Source organism: Macaca nemestrina, chromosome 9, assembly GCF_043159975.1.
Source record: "Macaca nemestrina isolate mMacNem1 chromosome 9, mMacNem.hap1, whole genome shotgun sequence".
Lineage (NCBI taxonomy): Eukaryota > Metazoa > Chordata > Mammalia > Primates > Cercopithecidae > Macaca > Macaca nemestrina.
This window is the reverse complement of record NC_092133.1, coordinates 92,424,756-92,449,469: the sequence shown is the minus strand read 5'-3', so window position 1 is coordinate 92,449,469 and position 24,714 is coordinate 92,424,756. Positions and strand designations below refer to the sequence as shown.

At 39.4% G+C, this 24,714-nt stretch overlaps 2 protein-coding genes across 10 annotated transcripts in view; one reads left to right on the top strand and one right to left on the bottom strand.

The window, feature by feature from the left end:
* The window catches only part of LOC105472068 (ankyrin repeat domain-containing protein 30B-like), a 539,363-nt gene that overhangs the window by 321,498 nt on the left and 193,151 nt on the right, over nucleotides 1–24,714 (top strand). The window lies entirely within an intron of this gene.
* Nucleotides 796–23,399, bottom strand: LOC105492397 (putative inactive fatty acyl-CoA reductase 2-like protein). Of its 9 annotated transcripts, none has more exons than XM_071070086.1 (7): nucleotides 21,097–22,881; nucleotides 20,643–20,795; nucleotides 20,282–20,349; nucleotides 14,323–14,497; nucleotides 12,062–12,190; nucleotides 10,926–11,004; nucleotides 796–916 (listed from the first exon to the last, which is right to left on the bottom strand). In XM_071070086.1, exons 3-6 carry the CDS (start codon nucleotides 20,337–20,339, stop codon nucleotides 10,995–10,997), a joined length of 372 nt encoding a protein of 123 aa, XP_070926187.1. In that variant the 5' UTR covers nucleotides 20,340–20,349; nucleotides 20,643–20,795; nucleotides 21,097–22,881; the 3' UTR covers nucleotides 796–916; nucleotides 10,926–10,994. The 9 variants fall into 9 exon arrangements, 1 of the variants encoding a protein (XP_070926187.1); XR_011608029.1 differs by lacking the exons at nucleotides 796–916; nucleotides 10,926–11,004 and adding an exon at nucleotides 22,888–23,399 and having other exon boundaries at nucleotides 11,951–12,190; nucleotides 21,097–21,221; nucleotides 21,350–21,447; XR_011608026.1 differs by lacking the exons at nucleotides 796–916; nucleotides 10,926–11,004 and adding an exon at nucleotides 16,069–16,270 and having other exon boundaries at nucleotides 11,949–12,190; nucleotides 20,636–20,795.

Below are 24,714 nucleotides of genomic sequence, written 5' to 3'. Positions count from 1 at the left end.
GAACCTGGGAGGCAGAGGTTGCAGTGAGCTGAGATTACACCACTGCACTCCAGTAAAAAACAAACAAACAAACAAAAAAACAAAAAAACCCAAAAACCTTAACTATTTAGATCAATGCTCTCTGGTTAAATATTCTGTAATAATGGAAATGTTCTGTACCTGCCCTGTCCGATAAAGTAGCCACTAGCCAAGTGTGTGTAATGAGCACTTGAAATGTAGCTAGTATGATGGAAGAACTGAATTTTAAATTTCATTTAATTATAACTGAGTAAAAGTTAAAGAACCATATACAGCTAGTGGCTACTATACTGAATACCATAGATGTAGACAACAAATTTAAAAAATTTTCCAAACATGGGAATGGGTCACCTAAATGATTTTAGATACCAAGCTAAATAAAAACATCTGGAGATGGTACTATTTTGACTCTAATAATTTTCTTGTTGAAAGCAATATATATTATATATACACACACATATATACACACATACATATAAATATATACACACACATATATATATGTATATAATCTAGAGGTTTCTTTCCTTTCAAAAATAGTTCATACCTATAACTTAAAAAATATAATTTTATGTTTCTTGTCTTTATTTTGAATTTTCAATTTCAAAGTTAATATGAGCAACAATATCATTAAAAAGTGGGCAATGGATATGAACAGACACTTCTCAAAAGAAGTTGGCCGACAAACATGAAAGAAAGCTCAACATCACTGATCATCAGAGAAATGCAAATCAAAACCACAATGAGATACCATCTCATGCCAGTCAGAATGGTGATAAAGTCAGGATACAATAGATGCTGGCGAGGCTGTGGAGAAACAGGAATGCTTTTATACTGTTGGTGGGGATGTACATTCGTTTAATCATTGTGGAAGACAGCATGGTGATTCCCCAAGTATCTGAAACTAGAAATACCATTTGACCCTGCAATCCCATTACTGGGTATATACCCAAAGGAATATAAATCATTCTACTTATTGCAGCACAATTTACAATAGCAAAGACATGGAACCAACCCAAATGCCCATCAATGATAGATTGAATAAAGAAAATATGTTACAGGTACACCATGGAATACTATGCAGCCATGAAAAATGAATGAGAGCATGTCCTTTGCAGGGACATGGATGAAGCTGGAAGCCATCAACCTCAGCAAACTAACACAAGAACAGAAAACTAGACAAGCGTGTTCTCATTCAGTGGGAGTTGAACATTGAGAACACATGGACACAGAGAGGGGAACAACATACACCAGGGTCTGTTAGGGGATGGGATGAGGGGAGGGAACTTAGGGGATGGATCAATAGCTGCAGCAATCCACCATGGCACACGTATACCTGTGCAACAAACCTGCACATTCTGTACATATATCTTCTTTTTAGAAGAAGAAATAAAGAAAAATAAATGATCGCATCATTTCAGGAGGTAGAGTTTTCCTCTTAAAGTTTTTCAGATTTTTATCTCAACGGTTTGGCTTTTTGTGCATCTCACTACGTGTAATTTGCAGTTAATACATCAATGCCTTCTGCTCTTCTTTCTTCTCAAAACAGTACATCTTTTTGCTTAACTAAAGTGGTGACTCTCATTTTTTTTTTCTGTCAGTTCCTATTGCATTTTTCCCCACTTCACACTCTAGTATTATATCCTGACACTGAGAATGTTTGTCTCAAAAAAACCTGGAAAAAGAGTGTTTTTCCAGTATAGATTAATTCTGTACTCTTGGCTTTTCCTGATGTATCCAAATTGTTCTTTGTAACCAGGAAATTTCACATGCTCTTACTTTTTCTAAAAGCCATCCATTCCACCTGGTGGAGGTACTACTTGTGTGTGTGTGTGTGTGTGTGTGTGTGTGTGTATTATTATTCCATAATACGGGTTACTTATAATATTAGACACACACTCTTCCAGCCTCTAATTGAATTAAAGTAGTTTTTCATGGGGTTTAATTTCCAGCTTACTCAAAAGGGCATATACAAAGAGAAATGGTCATGCTACAAAAGGTTTCTCTCTCTCTCTCTCTCACTCTCTCTCTCTCACTCTCTCTCTCTCTCGCTCGCTCTCTCTCTAAGTAATCCACCTAACAAGCAGATATTTTATGTTTTAAGATAGCCTTTTGTGGTTTGGGCTGTCTTTATTCGGGTTTTGACCACCTGAAAAAACTAACTCATCTCTAATGCAGGTCTAAGTAATTTTTTTCTCTTGATTATGTAACTTTTGAATTTATTTTGAAGTCTTTCCATTATTACCCTGGTTAAATAAGTGACCGTTATCTCTCAAGGATATGTAATTTTACTTTAATTAAATGTTTTTAGGCTTTTTACACCCAAAAAAATGACAAACTTCCCCAGAATCAAATTCAAATTTAACTCTTTTTAACCTAAAATTGACTAAGGGATTTTCTAATTGGGCTCCTGGGAAGTCTCAAAAGATGTGTCTCACATTAGGCTTGTTTGACCAGCTCCCAAAATATTCTCTAGGATCTGTAAGCTTTCTTTCAAAACAATGTGTAGCATTTCTCTTGCTAGTAAACCCCAATCTTCTCTTTGTCCTTCACAAATACAGAAGACCACCGTGGTTTTCAGTTTTTTTTTTTTAAACTACAATTCGGTGATTCCCAAATAAATTGTATAATTTAGAGATCCATCTTTATTTTGACTTCAATAGTGGTGATAAATTCTGATACAATATTCAAGAATATGTTTTATAACAATACTAAGTCAATTTAGAAATGCATTTTACTGTGATATAAAATCCTTAATTTTTCTTCTCCACTGACGTTATGTATGATTTTGTTATTAATTTATGAGTACTTAAAAATTCTTTATTTTACATAAAGTTTCTATTAGATATAATTTTGTGAGAAAAATAAAAGGTCGGTTTTCTATTTGCATTGTGCTAATTCAGACTGCACTTGATTCTTCACGCACACTGGTATCAGTCAAAGTTTTGACAAATTATTATAAAAACCGATATACACACAGACCATTACAGAGTTATTTTTAAAAGCACAAAAAACTACTTTAAAAGATCACAAAATTGATTTATATTCTTGGGGCGTGCCCAAGATGGCCGAATAGGAACAGCTCCAGCCTCCAGCTCCCAGTGCAAGCGACACAGAAGATGGGTGATTTCTGCATTTTCAACTGAGGTACTGGGTTCATCTCACTGAGGTGTGTCAGACCATTGGTACTGGTCCACGGGTGTAGCCCGACCAGTGAGAGCTGAAGCAGGGTGAGGCATCGCCTCACCTGGGAAGCGCAAGGGGGGAGGGAATCCCTTTTCCCAGCCAAGGGAACCTGAGACACACAACGCCTGGAAAATCAGGTAACTCCCACCCTAATACTACGCTTTACCAAGGGTCTTAGCAAACAGCACACCAGGAGATTATATCCCACACCTGGCCCGGAGGGTCCCATGCCCACAGAGCCTCCTTCATTGCTAGCACAGCACTCTGAGATCTAACTGCAAGGCAGCAGCGAGGCTGGGGGAGAGGTGCCGCCATTGTTGAGGCTTTAGTGGGTAAACAAAGCCACCAGGAAGCTCGAATTGGGTGGAGCCCACCGCAGCTCAAGGAAGCCAGCCTGCCTCTGTAGACTCCTTCTCTGGGAACAGGGCATAGCTAAACAAAAAGCAGCAGAAACCTCGGCAGAGGTAAATGCCCCTGTCTGACAGCTTTGAAGAGAGAGCAGTGGATCTCCCAGCACAGAGGTTGAGATCTGAGAATGGACAGACTGCCTGCTCAAGTGGGTCCCTGACCCCTGAGTAGCCTAACTGGGAGACATCCCCCACTAGGTGCAGACCGACACCTCACAGCTCACACAGCAAGGTACACCACTGAGACAAAGCTTCCAGACCAAGAATCAGGCAGCAACACTCGCTGTTCAGCAATATTCTATCTTCTGCAGCCCCCACAGCTGATACCCAGGTAAACAGGGTCTGGAGTGAACCTCAAGAAAACTCCGACAGAACTACAGCTGAGGGTCCTGACTGTTAGAAGGAAAACTAACAAACAGAAAGGACACCCACACCAAAACCCCCTCAGTACATCACCATCATCAAAGACCAAAGGAAGATAAAAACAACAAAGATGGGGAAAAAGCAGTGCAGAAAAGCTGGAAATTCAAAGAATCTGAGTGCATCTCCCCCTCCAAAGGAACTCAGCTCATTGCCAGCAACAGAACAAAGCTGGACGGAAAATGACTTTGATGAGTTGAGAGAAGAAGGCTTCAGTCGATCAAACTTCTCAGAGCTAAAGGAGGAACTACGTAACCAGTGCAAAGAAACTAAAAACCTTGAAAAAAGAATGGATGAATGGATAACTAGAATAATCAATGCAGAGAAGACCTTAAAAGAACTGATAGAGATGAAAACCATAACAGGAGAACTACGTGACAAATGCACAAGCTTCAGTAACCGACTCAATCAACTGGAAGAAAGAGTATCAGTGATTGAAGATCAAATGAGTGAAATGAAGCGAGAAGAGAAGTGTGGAGAAAAAAGAGTAAAAAGAAATGAACAAAGCCTCCAAGAAGTATGGGATTATGTGAAAAGACCAAATCTACGTCAGATTGGGGTGCCTGAAAGTGACAGAGAAAATGGAACCAAGTTGGAAAACACTCTGCAAGATATCATCCAGGAGAACTTCCCCAACCTAGCAAGGCAGGCCAACATCCAAATTCAAGAAATACAGAGAACGCCACAAAGATACTCCTCGAGAAGAGCAACTCCAAGACACATAATTGTCAGATTCACCAAAGTTGAAATGAAGGAAAAAATGTTAAGGGCAGCCAGAGAGAAAGGTCAGGTTACCCACAAAGGGAAGCCCATTAGACTAACAGCAGATCTCTCAGCAGAAACTCTCTAAGCCAGAAGAGAGTAGGGGCCAATATTCAACATTCTTAAAGAAAAGAATTTTCAACCCAGAATTTCATATCCAGCCAAACTAAGTTTCATAAGTGAAGGAGAAATAAAATCCTTTACAGACAAGCAAATGCTTAGAGATTTTGTCACCACCAGGCCTGCTGTACAAGAGATCCTGAAGGAAGCACTAAACATGGAAAGGAACAACAGGTACCAGCCATTCAAAAAACATGTCAAAATGTAAAGTCCATCGATGCTAGGAAGAAACTGCATCAACAAGCGAGCAAAATAACCAGCTAATATCATAATGACAAGACCAAGTTCACACAAAACAATATTAACCTTAAATGCAAATGGACTAAATGGTCCAATTAAAAGACACAGACTGGCAAACTGGATAAAGAGTCAAGCAAGACCCATCAGTTTGCTATATTCAGGAGACCCATCTCACATGCAGAGACACACATAGGCTCAAAATAAAGGGATGGAGGAAGATCTACCAAGCAAATGGAAAACCAAAAAAAGCAAGGGTTGCAATCCTAGACTCTGATAAAATAGACTTTAAACCATCAAAGATCAAAAGAGACAAAGAAGGCCATTACATAATGGTAAAGGGATCAATTAATCAGGAAGAGCTAACTATCCTAAATATATATGCACCCAATACAGGAGCACCCAGATTCATAAAGCAAGGCCTTAGAAACTTACAAAGAGACTTAGACTCCCATACAATAATAATGGGAGACTCTGACACCCCACTGTCAGCATTAGACAGATCAACGAGACAGAAAGTTAACAAGGATATCCAGGAATTGAACTCAACTCTGCACCAAGAGGACCTAACAGACATCTACAGAACTCTCCACCCCAAATCAACAGAATATACATTCTTCTCAGCACCACATCACACTTATTCTAAAATTGACCACATAGTTGGAAGTAAAGCACTCCTCAGCAAATGTAAAAGAACAGAAATTATAACAAACTGTCTTTCAGACCACAGTGCAATTAAACTAGAACTCAGGACTAAGAAACTCAATCAAAACCGCTCAACTACATGGAAACTGAACAACCTGCTCCTGAATACATAACAAAGTGAAGGCAGAAATAAAGATAATAAAGATGTTCTTTGAAACCAATGAGAACAAAGATACAACATACCAGAATCTCTGGGACACATTTAAAGCAATGTGTAGAGGGAAACTTATAGCACTAAATGCCCACAAGAGAAAGCAGGAAAGATCTAAAATTGACACCCTAACATCACAATTAAAAGAACTAGAGAAAAAAGAGCAAACACATTCAAAAGCTAGCAGAAGGCAAGAAATAACTAAGATCAGAGCAGAACTGAAGGAGATAGAGACACATAAAACCCTCCAAAAAATCAATGAATCCAGAAGCTGGTTTTTTGAAAAGATCAACAAAATTGATAAACCACTAGCAAGACTAATAAAGAAGAAAAGAGAGAAGAATCAAATAGACACAATAAAAAATGATAAAGGGGATATCACCAGCAGCCCCACAGAAATACAAACTACCATCAGAGAATACTATAAACACCTCTATGCTAATAAACTAGAAAAACTAGAAGAAATGGATAATTTCCTGGACACTTACACTCACCCAAGACTAAACAAGGAAGAAGTCGAATCCCTGAATAGACCAATAGTAGGCTCTGAAATTGAGGCAATAATTAAGAGCCTACCAACCAAAAAAGTCCAGGACCAGACAGATTCACAGCCGAAGTCTACCAGAGGTACAAGGAGGAGTTGGTACCATTCCTTCTGAAACTATTCCAATCAATAGAAAAAGAGGGAATCCTCCCTAACTCATTTTATGAGGCCAACATCATCCTGATGCCAAAGCCTGACAGAGATACAACCAAAAAAGAGGATTTTAGAACAATATCCCTGATGAACATCGATGAAAAAACCCTCAATAAAATACTGGCAAACCAAATCCAGCAGCACATCAAAAAGCTTATCCACCATGATCAAGCGGGCTTCATCCCTGGGATGCAAGGCTGGTTCAACATATGCAAATCAATAAATGTAATCCAGAATATAAACAGAACCAAAGACAAAAACCACATGATTATCTCAATAGATGCAGAAAAGGCCTTTGACAAAATACAACAGCCCTTCATGCTAAAAACTCTCAATAAATTCGGTATTGATGGAATGTATCTCAAAATAATAAGAGCTATTTATGACAAACCCACAGCCAATATCATACTGAATGGGCAAAAACTGGAAGCATTCCCTTTGAAAACTGGCACAAGACAGGGGTGCCCTCTCTCACCACTCCTATTCAACATAGTGTTGGAAGTTCTGGCTAGGGCAGTCAGGCAAGAGAAAGAAATAAAGGGTATTCAATTAGGAAATGAAGAAGTCAAATTGTCCTTGTTTGCAGATGACATGATTGTATATTTAGAAAACCCCATCATCTCAGCCCAAAATCTCCTTAAGCTGATAAGAAACTTCAGCAAAGTCTCAGGATACAAAATTAATGTGCGAAAATCACAAGCATTCTTATACACCAGTAACAGACAAACAGAGAATCAAATCGTGAATGAACTCCCATTCACAATAGCTTCAAAGAGAATAAAATACCTAGGATCCAACTTACAAGGATGTAAACAACTTCTTCAAGAAGAACTACAAACCACTGCTCAGTGAAATAAAAGAGGACACAAACAAATGGAAGAACATACCATGCTCATGGATAGGAAGAATCAATATTGTGAAATGACCATACCGCCCAAGGTAATTTATAGATTCAATGCCATCCCCATTAAGCTACCAATAAGTTTCTTCACAGAATTGGAAAAAAACTGCTTTAAAGTTCATATGGAACCAAAAAAGACCCCGTATTGCCAAGAGAATCCTAAGTCAAAAAACAAAGCTGGAGGCATCACGCTACCTGACTTCAAACTATACTACAAGGCTACAGTAACCAAAACAGCATGGTATTGGTACCAAAACAGAGATATAGACCAATGGAACAGAACAGAGCCCTCAGAAATAATACCACACATCTACAGCCATCTGATCTTTGACAAACCTGACAAAAACAAGAAATGGGGAAAGGATTCCCTATTTAAGAAATGGTGCTGGGAAAATCGGCTAGCCATAAGTAGAAAGCTGAAACTGGATCCTTTCGTTACTCCTTATACGAAAATTAATTCAAGATGGATTAGAGACTTAAATGTTAGACCTAATACCATAAAAACGCTAGAAGAAAATCTAGTTAATACCATTCAGGACACAGGCATGGGCAAGGACTTCATGTCTAAAACACCAAAAGCAATGGCAACAAAAGCCAAAATTGACAAATGGGATCTCATTAAACTAAAGAGCTTCTACACAGTCAAAGAAACTACCATCAGAGTGAACAGGCAACCTACAGAATGGGAGAAAATTTTTGCAATCTACTCATCTGACAAAGGGCTAATATCCAGAACTTATGAAGAACTCAAGAAAATTTACAAGAAATAAACAACCCCATCAAAAAGTGGGCAAAGGATATGAACAGACACTTCTCAAAAGAAGACATTTATGCAGCCAACTGACATATGAAAAAATGCTCATCATCACTCGCCATCAGAGAAATGCAAATCAAACCCACAATGAGATACCATCTCACACCAGTTAGAATGGCAATCATTAAAAAATCAGGAAACAACAGGTACTGGAGAGGATGTGGAGAAATAGGAACACTTTTACACTGTTGGTGGGACTGTAAACTAGCTCAACCATTGTGGAAAACAGTGTGGTGATTCCTCAAGGATCTAGAACTAGAAATACTATTCGACCCAGCCATCCCATTACTGGGTATATACCCAAAGGTATATACCCAAAGGATTATAAGTCATGCTGCTATAAAGACACATCCACATGTATGTTTATTGCGGCATTATTCACAATAGCAAAGACTTGGAATCAACCCAAATGTCCATCAGTGACAGACTGGATTAAGAAAATGTGGCACATATACACCATGGAATACTATGCAGCCATAAAAAAGGATGAGTTTGTGTCCTTTGTAGGGACGTGGATGCAGCTGGAAACCATCATTCTCAGCAAACTATTGCAAGAACAGAAAACCAAATACTGCATGTTCTCACTCATAGGTGGGAATTGAATAATGAGATCACTTGGACACAGGAAGGGTAGCATCACACACCAGGTCCTATTGTTGGGAGGCCGGAGGGGGGAGGGATAGCATTAGGAGATATACCTAATGTAAATGACGAATTAATGGGTGCAGCACACCAACATGGCACATGTATACATATGTAACAAACCTGCACATTGTGCACATGTACCCTAGAACTTAAAGTATAATAATTAAAAAAAAAAAAGGATGAGTTCCTGTCCTTTGTAGGGACATGGATGCAGCTGGCAACCATCATTCTCAGCAAACTATTGCAAGAGCAGAAAACCAAATACCACATGTTCTCACTCATAGGTGGGAATTGAACAATGAGATCACTTGGACACAGGAAGGGGACCATCACACACTGGGTCCTATTGTGGGGAGGGGGTAGGGGATAGGGATAGCTTTAGGAGATATACCTAATGTAAATGACGAGTTAATGTGTGCAGCACACCAACATGGCACATGTGTACACATGTAAGAAACCTGCACATTGTGCACATGTACCCTAGAACTTAAAGTATAATAAATATATATATATATATTCTCTTAGGTTTAGAGAGAATAAAGCTTATTAACTATTAATTAAATAATATAAGTAAATGCATTCAAATCCTCTATTCATAATTATTATTATTTAATTGATCTGAGAAAAAATTGACTAGTATATGAAAATCACTAAATTTTTTTTGTTATTTTCTTACAGTTCTAATAGTTTTTGCTTTATATATTTTCAATCTGTATTAGACCATCATATTCTTATTGGGAAAGATGTCTTTTCTCAATGATTCATTTTAATTGTATCAGATTCCTATGATCTTAATAAATATTTTTCACTCAAAAAACAATCACAAGATTATGCAGATGAATCTTCATATTCATTCCGTCAATGAAATATAATACTAGTTTCAATGTCTTTTTTCCAAAAGCCTAATTTTCAAGTGAAAGCTTTAGATCTTTGAAAGTAATAGAATTAAAGATAAAGATGGAAAGATAAATAATTCATTTCAGCAGTTTTCTGAGAAATACCACATTTTCCAAAATACATATATTTTATAAGAAATGGTTTCTCTTTAGGCTATTAGAATATCAATCTTCTACAATAGGCCAATTTTCAAAGCACTAGGCCTACGTTCACTTAATCAGTCTCATGAAGCAAAACTTGAATTAAGATATTCCATTTAATTTAGTCCACATATTTATCAAGCAAAGAAACTATCAAACAAATACTCTTTCTTGCCGAAGTTCTTGGGATTTCCACGGTGCTTAATGTGTATTTTTTTCAATTGTGAGATCAAACAACACACATCTTGAGCCATTGTATATGTTACCTGGGTAAAAAAACTAAATTAATCTTTTCAAATATCTAATGGAATCCCAGGCATAGTGATTTATTAAAATATTAAATTAAATTTTAAGAGAAAATTAATCACTAATAATGAAATGAGTTGATTTTCTAAGAAAAGTAAGTATGTAATTAAGGAATCATTAGCAGACTCAAAACCATTACAACATTTAAAAGCAATCAACATTACAATTCTTAGGGTGTGTTTTAAATTCTTCATAAACATATACATTCATTAATTATTCACTTGCCATGATCAACAATGAAAGATGAGTTAGAAAAACCAGAGGCTTTAATTCAAAAATGACAATCTTTGGTACTGCAGCAAGGAAATAACTAGCTGGTGAAATTAATGACTCCATCTGGCTTTATCTCGGCAATGTTCTGATATACATGCAATGAACAACTTCACATGGTTTGATGTTGTTAATTCTTTACAGCCATCTCTATGGCTGGTCATAATACATAAGGTCAATCCGAAATGATCATATTATGAAACATAAATCACTTCACATGCCTTATCTGGAAAAAGGGCTTGTACTTACTTGCACCATCTCAAGTTCCAAGAGCCAAAAATATATACATGCTCATGAAGGAGAATTTCCTTTCTGATTTTAGAACAGTCTGAAAATGGGGTGAAAAAATGAAAAAGAAGGGGGAGCTTACAAATAACAAAAATGTATATCCCAAATGAAAATTAGAATTTCTATGGAACGAGTAGCAGTAACAATAGTAGACAAAAGATAGAATGTAGATGTTAAGAAGATGTCTACAAGGGAAGCACAAGACTCCAAAGGCTCTTGCTACTAAAACATAGACTCAAGGTTTACCATCTGTAATATTCTGCTGCCAAGTACATCTATGCCACTAGTACTGTCTAAAATGAGGATATATATTAAGAAATCACCAAAAAGGACTGCATAGCAGAAACTTTTCTGATATCAAGGGATCAACCTAACTACAATTATATACAGGTGCCAATTTCCTCTGGAGTAAACTAGCACACTGGGCCTCATGTACCAGTTAGATAATCCAAACCAGCCCTTATTGCATAACTTATCTAAAATATTGGACTCTACATTTTGGCTCTGCAGAACTGAGAGAAGAAATGTATAAATAGGATAGTGATATTGCCTTTGTCTATGGGAATTCTTGAGTCTAATAAAAAAAGTCTGGGAAAAATCTAACTCCATGATTACACTTGGGCACATAGGTGATTAATATGAATGAAGTAACAACCATAAATACAATCACAACCACAAGAACAACAGTAATTCAAATTTTTTCACTTCACAGATGTTCTTAGAATGCTTTATTGGTATCTTGCAGGTGCTGTCCCCAAGCCTCAGGTGTCATTGCATAATCTCAGTTGATGCAAAGGCAAACACCACACTCTCCTCTGTTCAATGTCTGCCATCCCTGTCTTTTTGGCCTCTGACTCTTCCCTATACTACTATCTGTGCACTTGAGATCTTCACTGACATAGCTGGGCTCTGTATTTATTGATAAGAATATCTCCTTTCTCTTAGACTAGGCATGACCAAAAGGTTAATCTGGGTTCAAAGATCAATGACAATGACCACTCAGTTTTCATTCAAGATCAATTTTATTTATTGTACAAACAAACATGGGTTACATTCCAGACAAACAGATATAAGTGAGTAGACTTATGCCCTGGTGCCTCCTTGGCTCTTCACAGGATGCAAAACAAATCCTGCCAGCAGGAAGTGGCAGTTTGCAGAGGTGGCAGGTGGCAGAGGTGGCTGGTTGTTCTTTGAGCTGGCTTGGACTTGTCTGGCATGCACAGGCCCTGGCACAGCAAAACATTCAGGGAATAAGAGTGTTGCACAAAAGATTTTACCAACTTTGTCACATTAAGCAGCATTCAAGGATTTGCTGACCACCACTTAAGCAAATTGTGTGTTATGCTATAGCAGTGAACTTACTTGTTCTATTTCTAAACAAAACATTGGGTTCACACACAGGCCTGGACAAAGCTTCCCACTTCTGGACTATTTACTGATCTTCTTATTCTCAAAGAAAGCAAGATGAATGATGCGTCATACCATGGCTATGGCGTGTGACTCTTCTAGACCTGGATAGTTAGTGTCCCAATATTTAACTGATTTTGAGGGGGACTGAAAATATGCCATCAGTTCTTCCTTCTATCATCCCCATCGCTACCATACATATAATGACATAATCATGTCACAGTATGTCCTCAGAATCACTATTTCTAGCTGAGTGTATACTAAGGCTTTATATCTAGGTCAGTCCATTGTACCTGTGTCTCCTCTACACCCTCCTTCACCATGCCTACCTTGAGGAATTCAGCAAGTGATCATTCACACAAGTTAAGGATTTTAGCTTTCTCTGCCATAAAGATTATTGCTAAAATACATACCATACAACAAACCAACCCATTTCCCACAAATCTTATTGTCTGACTTCTCGCAGAATACATAATGACTTTTATTGTGTCTCTTCCTTCCGTGTTTCTCTTTCCTAACTGAACTTTGTTCTTTATCCAGGCCTTCTTCCAATCCTGACACATTTTAAAACCTTTAGCATGTCTGCCTATAATATTCGGGTGTTCTTCTTTTCCTATCTTTACTTAATAAGTCCCACACAAATATTTTCCCCATAATCACAATGTTTTCTTTTCCCTTTGCTCAAGAACTGAGTTATGAGCTCCAAATGAGGTCTGAAAAAATTTGGATAAACTCTACATTGGCTAAGTTTTAGTCATTTGCACTGCTAATAAAGATGACAATTCAACATGCTGAAGACAACTTCCTCCCTCATAAAGGGGCTAACACAGAGGGCAATACTGTTCATGCTTCTGATTCTTGATCACAAGAATTGCTTTAGGCAATTACAATAATGTCTCCTCTGACACATATTATTATTCAAGTGAGACAGAGAAAGAATATGTCCTATGTCACAAAGCCAGGTGGTGACAGCTGACGTAGCATCAGCACACTGTGTTCCCTCTAATTTCTTCATTCATCTCTAGGTGGCAGTAAATCTGGTCCTGAATACTGACTTTGACACTCTGCTTTCTCCACATCCTTCCTGTCACTTCCTTTGAGACTACTTCAGATTCTTCCCTTAGCTTCTATTTCTCCATTTGTAAAATTGGGTTGATGAGGATATCTTCCTTCAGTAGCTTTGACAATAAAAATGGGATCATCACGCATCCTCCTTAGCCCCATGAGTAAGCTCCCAGTAAGTGAGGTTGCCATCATTATTGTATATTTAAGGTGATCTACCCATTTGAAAAACCCTAGTCACAGAGCCTCAGTTGCTTTTCTTTTTGGGTGAATGATCACTTGCTGAATTCATCAAGCAAGCTCTTTAACATTTACCTTCCTTTATTATGCTGGAGCATTTCTAATGTAGGAGGCTTTTGTAGCTTCTCACTATGACTGCTTTGTTTGTTCAAAACTTATACAGGCTGAGTATCCTTTATCTGAAATGCTTGGGTCAGAAGTGTTTTGAGTTTCAACTGTTTTCAGATTTTGAAATATTTGCTTATATGTAATGAGATATCTTGGGAATGGGACCCACGTCTAAACACAAAATTCATTTACGTTTCATACACACTTAGCCATATACATATAACCTGAAGGTAATCTTTAAACAATATTTTAAATACTTTTATGCATGAAACTAAGTTTTGAATGTGTTTTGACTGTGACCCATCACATGAGGTAAGATGTGTGGAATTTTCCACTTGTGGCATCATGTCAGCACTCAGAACATTTTGGATTTTGGAGAATTTCAGATTTTGGATTCTCAGAGTAGGTGTGTTCAATTTGTATATATGGGTCAGATTCAGTTGTCTCCTTTAATCCTTGGCTGAAGGAAGCACTAAAGACTTTGGGGACTCAATCTCCCATATGCAGTGACACTCTCAAAGCCATTGACTCAGCTTCTCACCTGAGTTTCCTTCCAGTAAGCCACAGATAGAAGTCATAGATGATGGCAGGGGCCTGGTGGCTGATGGCATTGCAGTACCGGGTTGTGAAGTTGCTGGTGGTGAAATCAGCATATGGCCTCCTAAAAGCTCTCTCAAATGGAATTGGAATTTCAAAGGTTGGCAAGACCTGGAATCCTGGGGAAAAAAAGAGAGAGAGTGCTAGAGGAGAATAGGAGGATATAAACCATCATAGTGGAAGGTATTTGTAATGGATCACAGCAATAAAGACAAAGGATTTGCTGTGTAGAGTCAAGAATCAATTTCTGAGAACAATATAAACATTTTTATGCTAAGCAAGTGGTTATCTGCAAAATGAAACAATGTGAATGGGTTAAGAATTGGATCCTCTATTTGAAACATCTACTCTAAAACAAATTCCTGAGGAAATGCACGTAGTCAATATAAGGGGGTACTGTTCAGAAAAAACATAAATCTGCATTCAATTCTAAGGTTATCTAGTCTATTCTGAAAGCCCCAAGGCAGAGGCTAGAAACTTTATTTCCCTGGCTGGACCATTACTTTCAGAACCATTTAGAAAGTTTCTTAACATTTTATTTCAATCTTTATTAAAAGTTTAACTAAAAAATTCTAAAGGCAATATTTTCTTGTGTTAGTTTACTTTCAATATTTCTCTGGGAATATGGCAGACTCAGTTGTCCACTCTGCTAGCCAGGGTTTTATTCATAATAGTGTCTTTTTATAGAGTAAGCTTAATTAAGAACTTTTTACATACATTTGTGAATTCAGTAGTTCTTTCAAAAAGATACTCATTTGAATTCAATTTTATTTAAGGTATGTAGGTTTTTGCAAAGCATATGCCTAAGCTCATTATTCAATTATGATGTCAGTTATTACAGTAATATGATTATTGCCCTACTTTAAAAATGCCAGCTAAAAATCTATCTGAAAAATATAGCTCCTCTTCAGAGAAGATTCTCAAGAATCATCTGGTCCATAGGGATTTATACTTTAAAAAGATGGTGGTAAATTAAAAAGTTATGTACAGGTTGATAGCATAAGAGATTCTGATCTCCACACTGACATTCTGATCTATATATCCATATACTTGTTCAACATTTCCAACTGGAGGTGTAATAGACATTCACATTTAACAGCTCTAAAGTGGGCCTCCTGATACACCCACTACTAATGACCCCCTTCCCAATGCGTACACAAACTTGCTGTTTCACCAATCTTCTACCTCTGACCAAATGGTAATTCAATTTGTTTAGTAGTTCAGCCAAAAACTTTGGGGTTATCCTTGATTCTTCTCTTTAACAACCCACACACAATTGAACAAAATCTATCAGCTCTCTGTTTGAAAAATACCCAGAATCATAATTTCCACCTGCTATCTCTCTGATCAAAACCACTACTGTAGCCTGGAATGTTGCAATACTGTCCGAAGTGGTCTCTGCCACTACCCCTGTATCCTCAGTCGGACCTCCATGTAGCCGCCAGAGTGATTCTTCTAAAATGTAACTCAGAGTATATTACAGGAACTTCTCCATTCAGAGCCCTTCAATGGAATCTCTTCTCATTTAGAGGCAAAGCCATGGCCTGCAAGGCCTTGCACTCTCTGCATCCTCTCTCTCTGCCCACCACTCTGACTTCATCTCTTACCGCTCTCCCTCTCAGTGCTTCTGCTGCGGCCATACTGGCCTCCTTGCTGTCCTTGAATATGATTAAAGAACTTTAGCACTTACTGTTTCTTCAACTTGGAATATTTCATCCACATGTCCTTCTGATTTGCCCTCTCATTTATTTCAGGTCTCTACTAAGAAGACACCTTATCGGAGAGACTTTCTTTGGCCATCACATATCAAATAGCAGCCTTCCCACAACACTATTTACTTCTTTAATCTCCTTTATTTTTCTGCACTCAACCATATCTGATGTATATTTCTCCTAAGATTTAAATACCAGAACGAAATTTTGTGTGCATTGTTTGAACTTATACGGTACCTTAAAGAGTGGCTGACTCAGTGACTAATAAACAGTTTTTGACTAAATGAACGAATAAATATCTCAGCAACATACAATTACTTTCCTTTTCCTAAATCTATGTCAATCCTTCCTTTAGTCATTTCAAATATATTTATTTAGCATTTAACACTTGCCAGGCACTGTGGTAGATGCTGAGGTAAAAAAAATTACATATGACATATTCCTTGTCTTTAAAGAATTGGCAATCTGGTGGGAGATGTGGACAATTCATGATTACAATACTTTGCCTGAGTATTCTGCTAGAGGCCAGGACAGTAAGCTCTGGAGGAATACAAAAGAAGCATCTAGCTCTGTCTGGGTGCCAGGAAGGGGAGGGGTGGGGCTGGGTTAGGAAGGCTTTCTGAGAAAGCTGTCCATATGGTGATCGCAGGCGTTTACTAAAATGTTCACTGTTCTAACCACTGTACGAAGCACTTTATCTCCCTACATTCTCCGAAGAGCTCCCTAGAATAGAATAATTATTATTCTCATTCACAGATAAAAAAATTGATATACAGGGAGAAACTGAGAGACTTTTTCAAACTGATACAACTAATAAGCAGTGGAGTCTACTGAATGGTGGGACGCATCCCAGCATATAACAGCTATGTGAGCACGGATTTCTGTTTAGTGATACATCCTCAGCACCAAGAATAATGCCTATTCAATGAATACAGGAGTGAGTGAATGAGCTAGGATTTGAATCCAAGTCTATCAGATCCCAAAGCCCAAGACTTTTAACCATGAAGCTACCGTCTTTCTGATGTGACGGACAAGTAGAAACTCATGCACATGTAGAAAATGTAATTTGGCAATTGAAAACTGCACTCTACATCCTCATAGGTCAAAGAAGAAATTCAAATGAAAACTGTTTAAGGATTAGAGAATAATGATAACATAAACATTATACAATAAAATGTGTGGGATACAGCCAAAGTGGCATTTGAGGGAAATACAAGCCATGAATGCATGTATTAGACAAGCCGAATATTTGTGGGCTATATTTCTAAGTTAAAGAGAAGAAAAACATAATCAAAGAAAACAGGAGGAAGGGGAAAAAAGAGATAAGGCAATACATCTATGCAACAGAAAACACAGCAGCGTAATAAAGAGTCAATAGGCTGGGCTCAGTGGCTCATGCCTGTAATCCCAGCACTTTTGGAGACCGAGGTGGGTGGATCACCTGAGGTCGGGAGTTCGAGACCAGCCTGACTAACATGGAGAAACCCCATCTCTACTAAAAACACAAAATTAGCCAGGCGTGGTGGCGCATGTCTGTAATCCCAGCTACTCTACTCAGGAGGTTGAGGCAGGCAAACTGCTTGAACCCAGGAGGCAAGGTTGTGGTGAGCCAAGATCATGCCATTGTACTCCAACCTGGGCAACAAGAGCGAGACTCCATCAAAAAAGAAAAGAAGAGAAGAGAAGAGAAGAGAAGAGAAGAGAAGAGAAGAGAAGAGAAGTCAATAAAGCCAGAAGAAGTTGGTCCTTTGAAAAAAAGAAATAAAGTAGACCCTTTAGAGACTAGCTAAGAAAAGATAAGATACACAAATATTATGAATTAAAACAGAAGCATAATTACAGATACAGTTTAGGACAAAAATATTAATATAATATGAAAACAATGTAAATACATTTTAAAACAGATAAAATCTTAGAAAAAGAGACAAATATAACTAAAACTGATTCCAGCAGAAAAGGAAGCCTGCAAAATTCTTTAACTATTAAAGACACTGAAGCAATAAAAAATGTTCTTACCAAAAATTATAAATCCAGATAATTTAAAGGTGCTTTTCCCAAGTTTTGGAGAAACAGATTACTCCACTATTACACTTTCACTCCACTAAGCATTTTCAGAGAATAGAAAAAACAAGGGAACTATATGATTAGCAAATTGAATTAAACAAAATATAAAAAAAGATAACACGGCATGACCAAGTTGGGTTTATCCTAAAAATGGCAGGAGAGTTTAATATTTGAAGTCTTCTGCTTAAAATTAGCAACAAGACAACAATATGCACTATTGCCATTTGTATTCACCATTATAGTAGAAGTTCAACAAGAAGGCTGGGCGTGGTGGCTCATGCCTGTAATCCCAGCACTTTGAGAGGCCAAGGCAGGCAGATCATGAGATCAGGAGATCAAGACCATCCTGGCTAACACGGTGAAACCCTGTCTCTACTAAAAATACAAAAAATTAGCCAGGTGTGGTGGCAGACGCCTGTAGTCCCAGCTACTCAGGAGGCTGAGGCAGGAGAATGGCGTGAATGAACCCAGGAGGCAGAGCTTGCATTGAGCTGAGATGGTGCCATCAACAAGAAAAATGAAGACCTAAGGCTTGAAAAAATTGGGATAATACTGGTATTTTTGCAGATTAAGTAACTGTCTACATAGGAAATCAAGAGGAAATTTTATACAATTTCTAGCAATAAGTTTAGCAAGATAGCTGAATATAAGGTCAATATACAAAAATCAATTGCATTTGACATCATCCACAAACAATTAAAAAATATATTTTTACAAAAGACATTTAAATTAGTAAAAAAAAAAAAAAAAAAAAAAAAAAAAAAAAAAAAAAAAAAAAAGCATCAATTACCTAGGCCCTAGGTATAAATCTGATAAAAGATGCTTAAGACCTATATGCAGGAGATTAAAAACTCTTCTTAAGGGACACTAAAGGAGACAATTCTATGGAGAGATAGCCCATGTTCACCCACACAGCTATCACTCCTTGTAATATCACCTGAGACTATATATGCTCAACCTCCTGTTAACATGGCTACTGCTCCTAGTAGGAAGCATTTTTATCCCTCCTAAGAGTCCCCGATAGGAAACACAAATGAGTTTAATTTGAATGCAACATCAAATTAATTAGTAATAGCTTCCAGAAATGCTGTGTTAGAAGGGAATCCAGAACAGAGCCTTGGCACAGGGATAACCAATGTCATATCAGCCTACAATGTTTGCTATAGGTGTGAGAAACTGTAGAGCCACAGTGTCCAGCTGTCCTGCAATAGAACTCTCAGTGTGGTACCATGGCTTCCCATTGGAATATGAAGAGCCAGTGTCATCTATGTAACAGGGACAGAAGGGATGTGTTCGCAGGTACTAAGAAATCCTACAGAATAGCAAAATTCCCTATTTTTATCTTCTACCATCATTAGATGTTTAAGTTGTACTCAAATTGATTTCCATGGTTTTTGTACATTGAACAGATTAAATCCCTTACCTTCAGACAAATTAATCATTTGTATAGTACAGGGTTTCTCAAAGAGCATTTCCCCAAGTATCAAGAATCATCTAGATGCTTATTAAAAATATAGTTTCCTCAGCATCACCCAAGACCTTGGTCCCAGGGTCTAAGGAATCTGGATGTTGTTTGATTCTCCCATAGTGATTCCTATTCACTTTTACAAATCACTAGTAGAGTAGTTAATGCACACCCAAGAGAGGCAAGTTGCATAAATTAATGGTCAGTATTACAGACGCAATCAGGAAGGAATAAGATCACTCGACTTTTCTAAATCCCATTGGTCACTGATCATGTCACATTCTCAGTGATGTATCAAGAAGGGAAGGGGTGTGTACAGGACCCACTGCCCCAGCAGGGAGGAGTATTTCAGCATTTTATCACTGAGATTCTTTATAACTGCCAACTTTTGCTTTATTTCATCACTGTTTTTTTAAAATCTTTATGACCAATGGACCCCCTACTGCTTACAATCATGTATGTGTTCCCAATGACTCCTTTCCTTGGTAACCACAGTACCTTCTAGTTAATTACCACAGATTCACAATTTCTCATTATTTTGTCTCTTTATTTACTTTCTGTCTTTCTCCCCATGTAGGCTCTAAGCTCCATGACACACTTTGTCTATTTTTTCTCTGTGTCAGACACTAGTAATTATGCAGATACATGGCTAAAGTACTTACCCATTTTGCCCCAATTGCAGGGATTGAGGTTACCAGATGTACAGTGGTAGACTAACATTGACTTAGGTCTGGAAAATGAAATAAAAATTAAATAAATACAACAGAATGGAAAACTAATGAAAGAAAAATAAGGGAGACAGAGTTGTTTCCATAATTCATCTGATTAAGGCAACCTATGCAAGAAGGCTTCTGTATTTTTTTCTTTCTTTGGGTTAATAAGCAAACTGGAAGAAGACTAGCAAAAGGCTGTGTGTGGGGGGGTGCGTGTGTGTGTGAAAGACGTGTTAAATAGGAGTGACATATTATGAAGCACATATGTGTGAGTTCACATAAGAAAAATTTAATTCTGTTTACCACTTACTAATGCAGCCAAATGTATGAACAACCTGTTTTTCTTTTTTTCCTTTGTACCAGGAAACTTCCCCACACATAGCGATTGAACACTTTTGGCATTAACCAGAGTTCAACTAAAAAAAAATATTCTCTCATTTCATCCAGTTCTATCTCCTTTGCCCTAAAAAAGAAAGCTGAATGTTAAACTACCAATAGAAAGAAAAGCCTTTTGGTTATCAAGAATTTTATGGTTAAGTGATTTAAATGTTTTATTACTTTGTGAGTAGCCAAGTACTAAACTGTATTTTGAAAACAACTCAACATATATATGATGGCATATTAGGAACTCTATAAAATATTGAAATGAACACCCTCTCACATTTGGGGTCTTATACAATGAAATGCCTATATTTGGAAAATGTGCCTAATAGATGAACCCTCCCTCTCATGAAATCTTTGAAAGCCCACTTGAGTATCCACACCTGTGAGCTGCAGCACACCATCCTCCAGCTAGCGGGAGATTGATGGCTGTATCAACCGGAATTGGAATTTAGTCTGCCACAGCCATTGGAGTAGTTTTTATGGCCAGAAGAAACCCTTTCCCAGCCTGCACAGGAAAAAGAACATAAAATGTGAAACCAGGTCTTAAGTAACAGCTGGGGCTAAAGTATGTATCATCAAACTGATTATACTAGTGCAATAAGTGAAGACAGCTAACATCGATCCATCGCTTACCAGGTTCCTACACTAAGTCTGACTTCGTCAGCCTATCCTAGCTTCTCAGCCAAGGTCACCTTCAGCATTTTCTTGAACTACTAGTGTTCCTCACGTTCCTTTAGGGAATAAAATTCCTCATATTTTGTGAGAGGTTAATAAACTTAGTTAATTACCAAACACCAAGAATACACCTTCACATTTTAAAAATTAATTAATAAGACACGTTAAGAATTAAGGTTACACAAATTTCCCATTAATGTTTACCATTTCCTTGATGATTTTGTTTTCTGCTAGGGTTTATTAACCCACAAGCAATAGTAGGCACTAAAAGTTTAAGAAATTTTATTTGAAAAAAAATTAATTGGTGAAATTCCACAATTAATAAGACAAAAACTTTTTTGGCTTAGAAAAATGGTCTTATTATTTACTTTTTATTCAGAATCTCAGTTCACCTCACAGATCACTAATGTTATATAGATACAGGAGTTGGGAATTATTTACATTAATAATTTGTTGAGTTTATGAAGTTGATTCTTTCTGCTTTGCATGTTTCCCACTTTGATTTGAAATGATTAACACTTTCTTACCTTACTCAATTCTCTTTTCTTATAACTAGCTCCCCTTCTTTTGGACGTAAGAAACCAATTTAGAACATTTTTAAAAATGTAAATAAATATGCATCTTTGCATATAATGAAAACCGCTTTGGGATCGTGTTAAAATAATGATGTTCTAAGTCACCAAACATTCACCCCAACTGAACTTTTTTAGGAGAAAGAGTTGAAGGCAGGTGGGAAACAGAAAGAAAGGGGCTGCTGGAAAAATCTGAAGTTCGAAGGAAGGTCTTTGTCACTATCATAATTCATTGTTTTATATTTGTATTTTAATTCATGTTGAATCTAGCTCTGGGAGGAAGAGAGACAGAGTCTGAAGCGCAGTTCGAATCCCTAATAAGATTTAAACTCATTTAGATCACTGATTTCCTACTCACTGTACAAAAAAGTAAAGTGGTGCTTAGGCCCTAAATGCCTCAGTGTGAGCTGTGAACCCCACAGCTCTACCGGATCCATCTGGACTTCAGGGAGATGCGCACTGAGGGCTGTTTACCTAGAGGAGCCACGTTTCTCCTTGTAAGACATTATTGAAAAGGCGTTGCTGGCACATGTGTACCCATGTAACAAACCTGCACGTTGTACACATGTACCCTAGAACTTATAGTAATAATAATAAAAGAAAAGGCCTTGCCTATATTCACTGGTGTTTGTATTTGAAAAATTTGCTCCAATATTGGTAGTTCTCTTTCTTGTATTCATTAAGAATTTTTGATGTATACCTGCTTTCCATACACACACGTAAACTCGTATGTGTTAATAACGAATTTAATAATCTTTGAAGATATTATTTTTACTGCATCCTCAATTCACTGCACTAATTCACGCAATTATAAACTGCAGAAAGGAGGAAATACCCCCATCTTGCGATAAACAAAGCAAAATCCTTGGCAGAACCATGCCCCCCTGCCCGCGCCCCGACCAGCCCACCCGGGCAGCCACTCACCGGTGTGCGTTGTCCTAGCTCCCGGCCATGTGGCCAAGTGAATCCATCCTGCCGTCCGTCTCCACTTTCGCCAGCCCGTACCGTGAGCACCGCCTGCAGGAGGGCTGACCCCGCACAAGGGGCACCCACTACTACCTCAACACGTGGCGTGCGGGACTTCATTCGGTCCACAGGGCTGGACGGCCTGGGGCCGAGGACACCCCGAAACCCCCGCGACCCCGCCGTCTGCGTCCTGCTACCCAAATACTGCACGCAGCTGCCCTATGGCACCCCCGTGAATGGCCTGGTGTGGGTCCCAGCCGCTGCGACCGGAGCTGGACCGGCCGCGGATGGCCCCCGGTTTCTTTTCTTTTCTTTTTTGATGGAACCTTGCTCTGTCGCCCAGGCTGGAGTGCAGTGGCGTGATCTCCGCTCACTGCAAGCTCCGCCTCCTGGGTTCACGCCATTCGCCTGCCTCAGCCTCCCAAGTAGCTGGGACTACAGGCGCCCGCCACCTCGCCCGGCTAGTGTGTGTGTGTGTGTGTGTGTGTGTGTGTGTGTGTGTGTGTGTGTGTGTTTACGGTGTGTGTGTGTGTTTTTACGGTGTGTGTGCGTGTTTTTTTTTTTTTTTTTTTAACGGTTTCACCGCGTTAGCCAGGATGGTCTCGATCTCCCGACCCCGAGATCCGCCCGCCTCGGCCTCCCAAAGTGCTAGGATTACAGGCCTGAGCCACCGCGCCCGGCCTGCTAAACCGCTTTCTACTGGCGCTGCCGAGCCGCGTGGTTAAGGCCCGGCCCCCTGAAGCGGACAGCGGCGGCCAGGGCGGCGCACCCGGGTTCACCCATGGACCTCGCGGCCTCAAACACGAGGGCGCCCAGGGCCGGCGGCTTCATGCATGCGAAGTCCCGGGTCCCCCCTGCCGCCCCCGACACCCGCCCCTCAGCCCCTACTGGCCCGCGCCCCTCCTGCCCGCTGCCCTTCCGTGGCGCTGGCTTAGGACACCCAACCCGGCCTTTATGAGGCGCCCCCCAGCTCCCAGCTCCCCAACCCCCACCCCTGTCCGTTTTCGGTAGCTTTGGCGCCGCCGCCACAGCCCTGGGCCTAGGCCTGGCACCCCCAGTCGCCCGCGGTCTCCTCGTGGTGGCGCCGGCATCCCGGCTGGAGCTGCTGGAGGCCAAGCCCAGGAGTGGCGGCCGCTCCTGGCCTGGGAAAGGCACCACCATGTATGCCTGTGCGGCTAGGGCAAGCCCCACAGCAAGAGATCTCACCCCAAGGCACATCCGCGCAGCACACAAGTGACAAGCCGAACCACTGCCACTGGGATGGATGCAGCGGGAAGCTGCTCACTCAGACAAGCTATGGCTCTGCCACCCCAAGCACAGGGGCCACTGGCCATTTCAGGGCCACTGGTGCCACCGCGCCTTCTCGCGCTCAGCCCACCTTGCCCTGTACAGGAAGCGGCACATGCAGCCCAGACGCCCCCGCCCACCTGCGCAAGGCCCCCTCCCAAACTGTGACCGGTATTTATTGCACCCAGAGAAGCGGGCAGGGCACAGTGTGGCTACAGAGGGTCTGAAGACGACGCCACCGCCCCAGCCCCCATCTGTGACTGAAGGCCAGGTGGGAAAAGACCACTATTCGCCTTGACGAGTTCTGTTTCTCAAAATGGTGCAATAATTAAGTGGCATCTTCCCTCCCACCCCACCAGGTCATAAGGCTTGATGTCCTATGAGAAATAAGGGCCTTAATTGGTACTGTCTGCGACATTTTTTATAATATTGTACAAAACTGTGATAAATATTGCATTACTGTATATAGAGCGGCAGGTGGGCATTTTTTGGGCTACT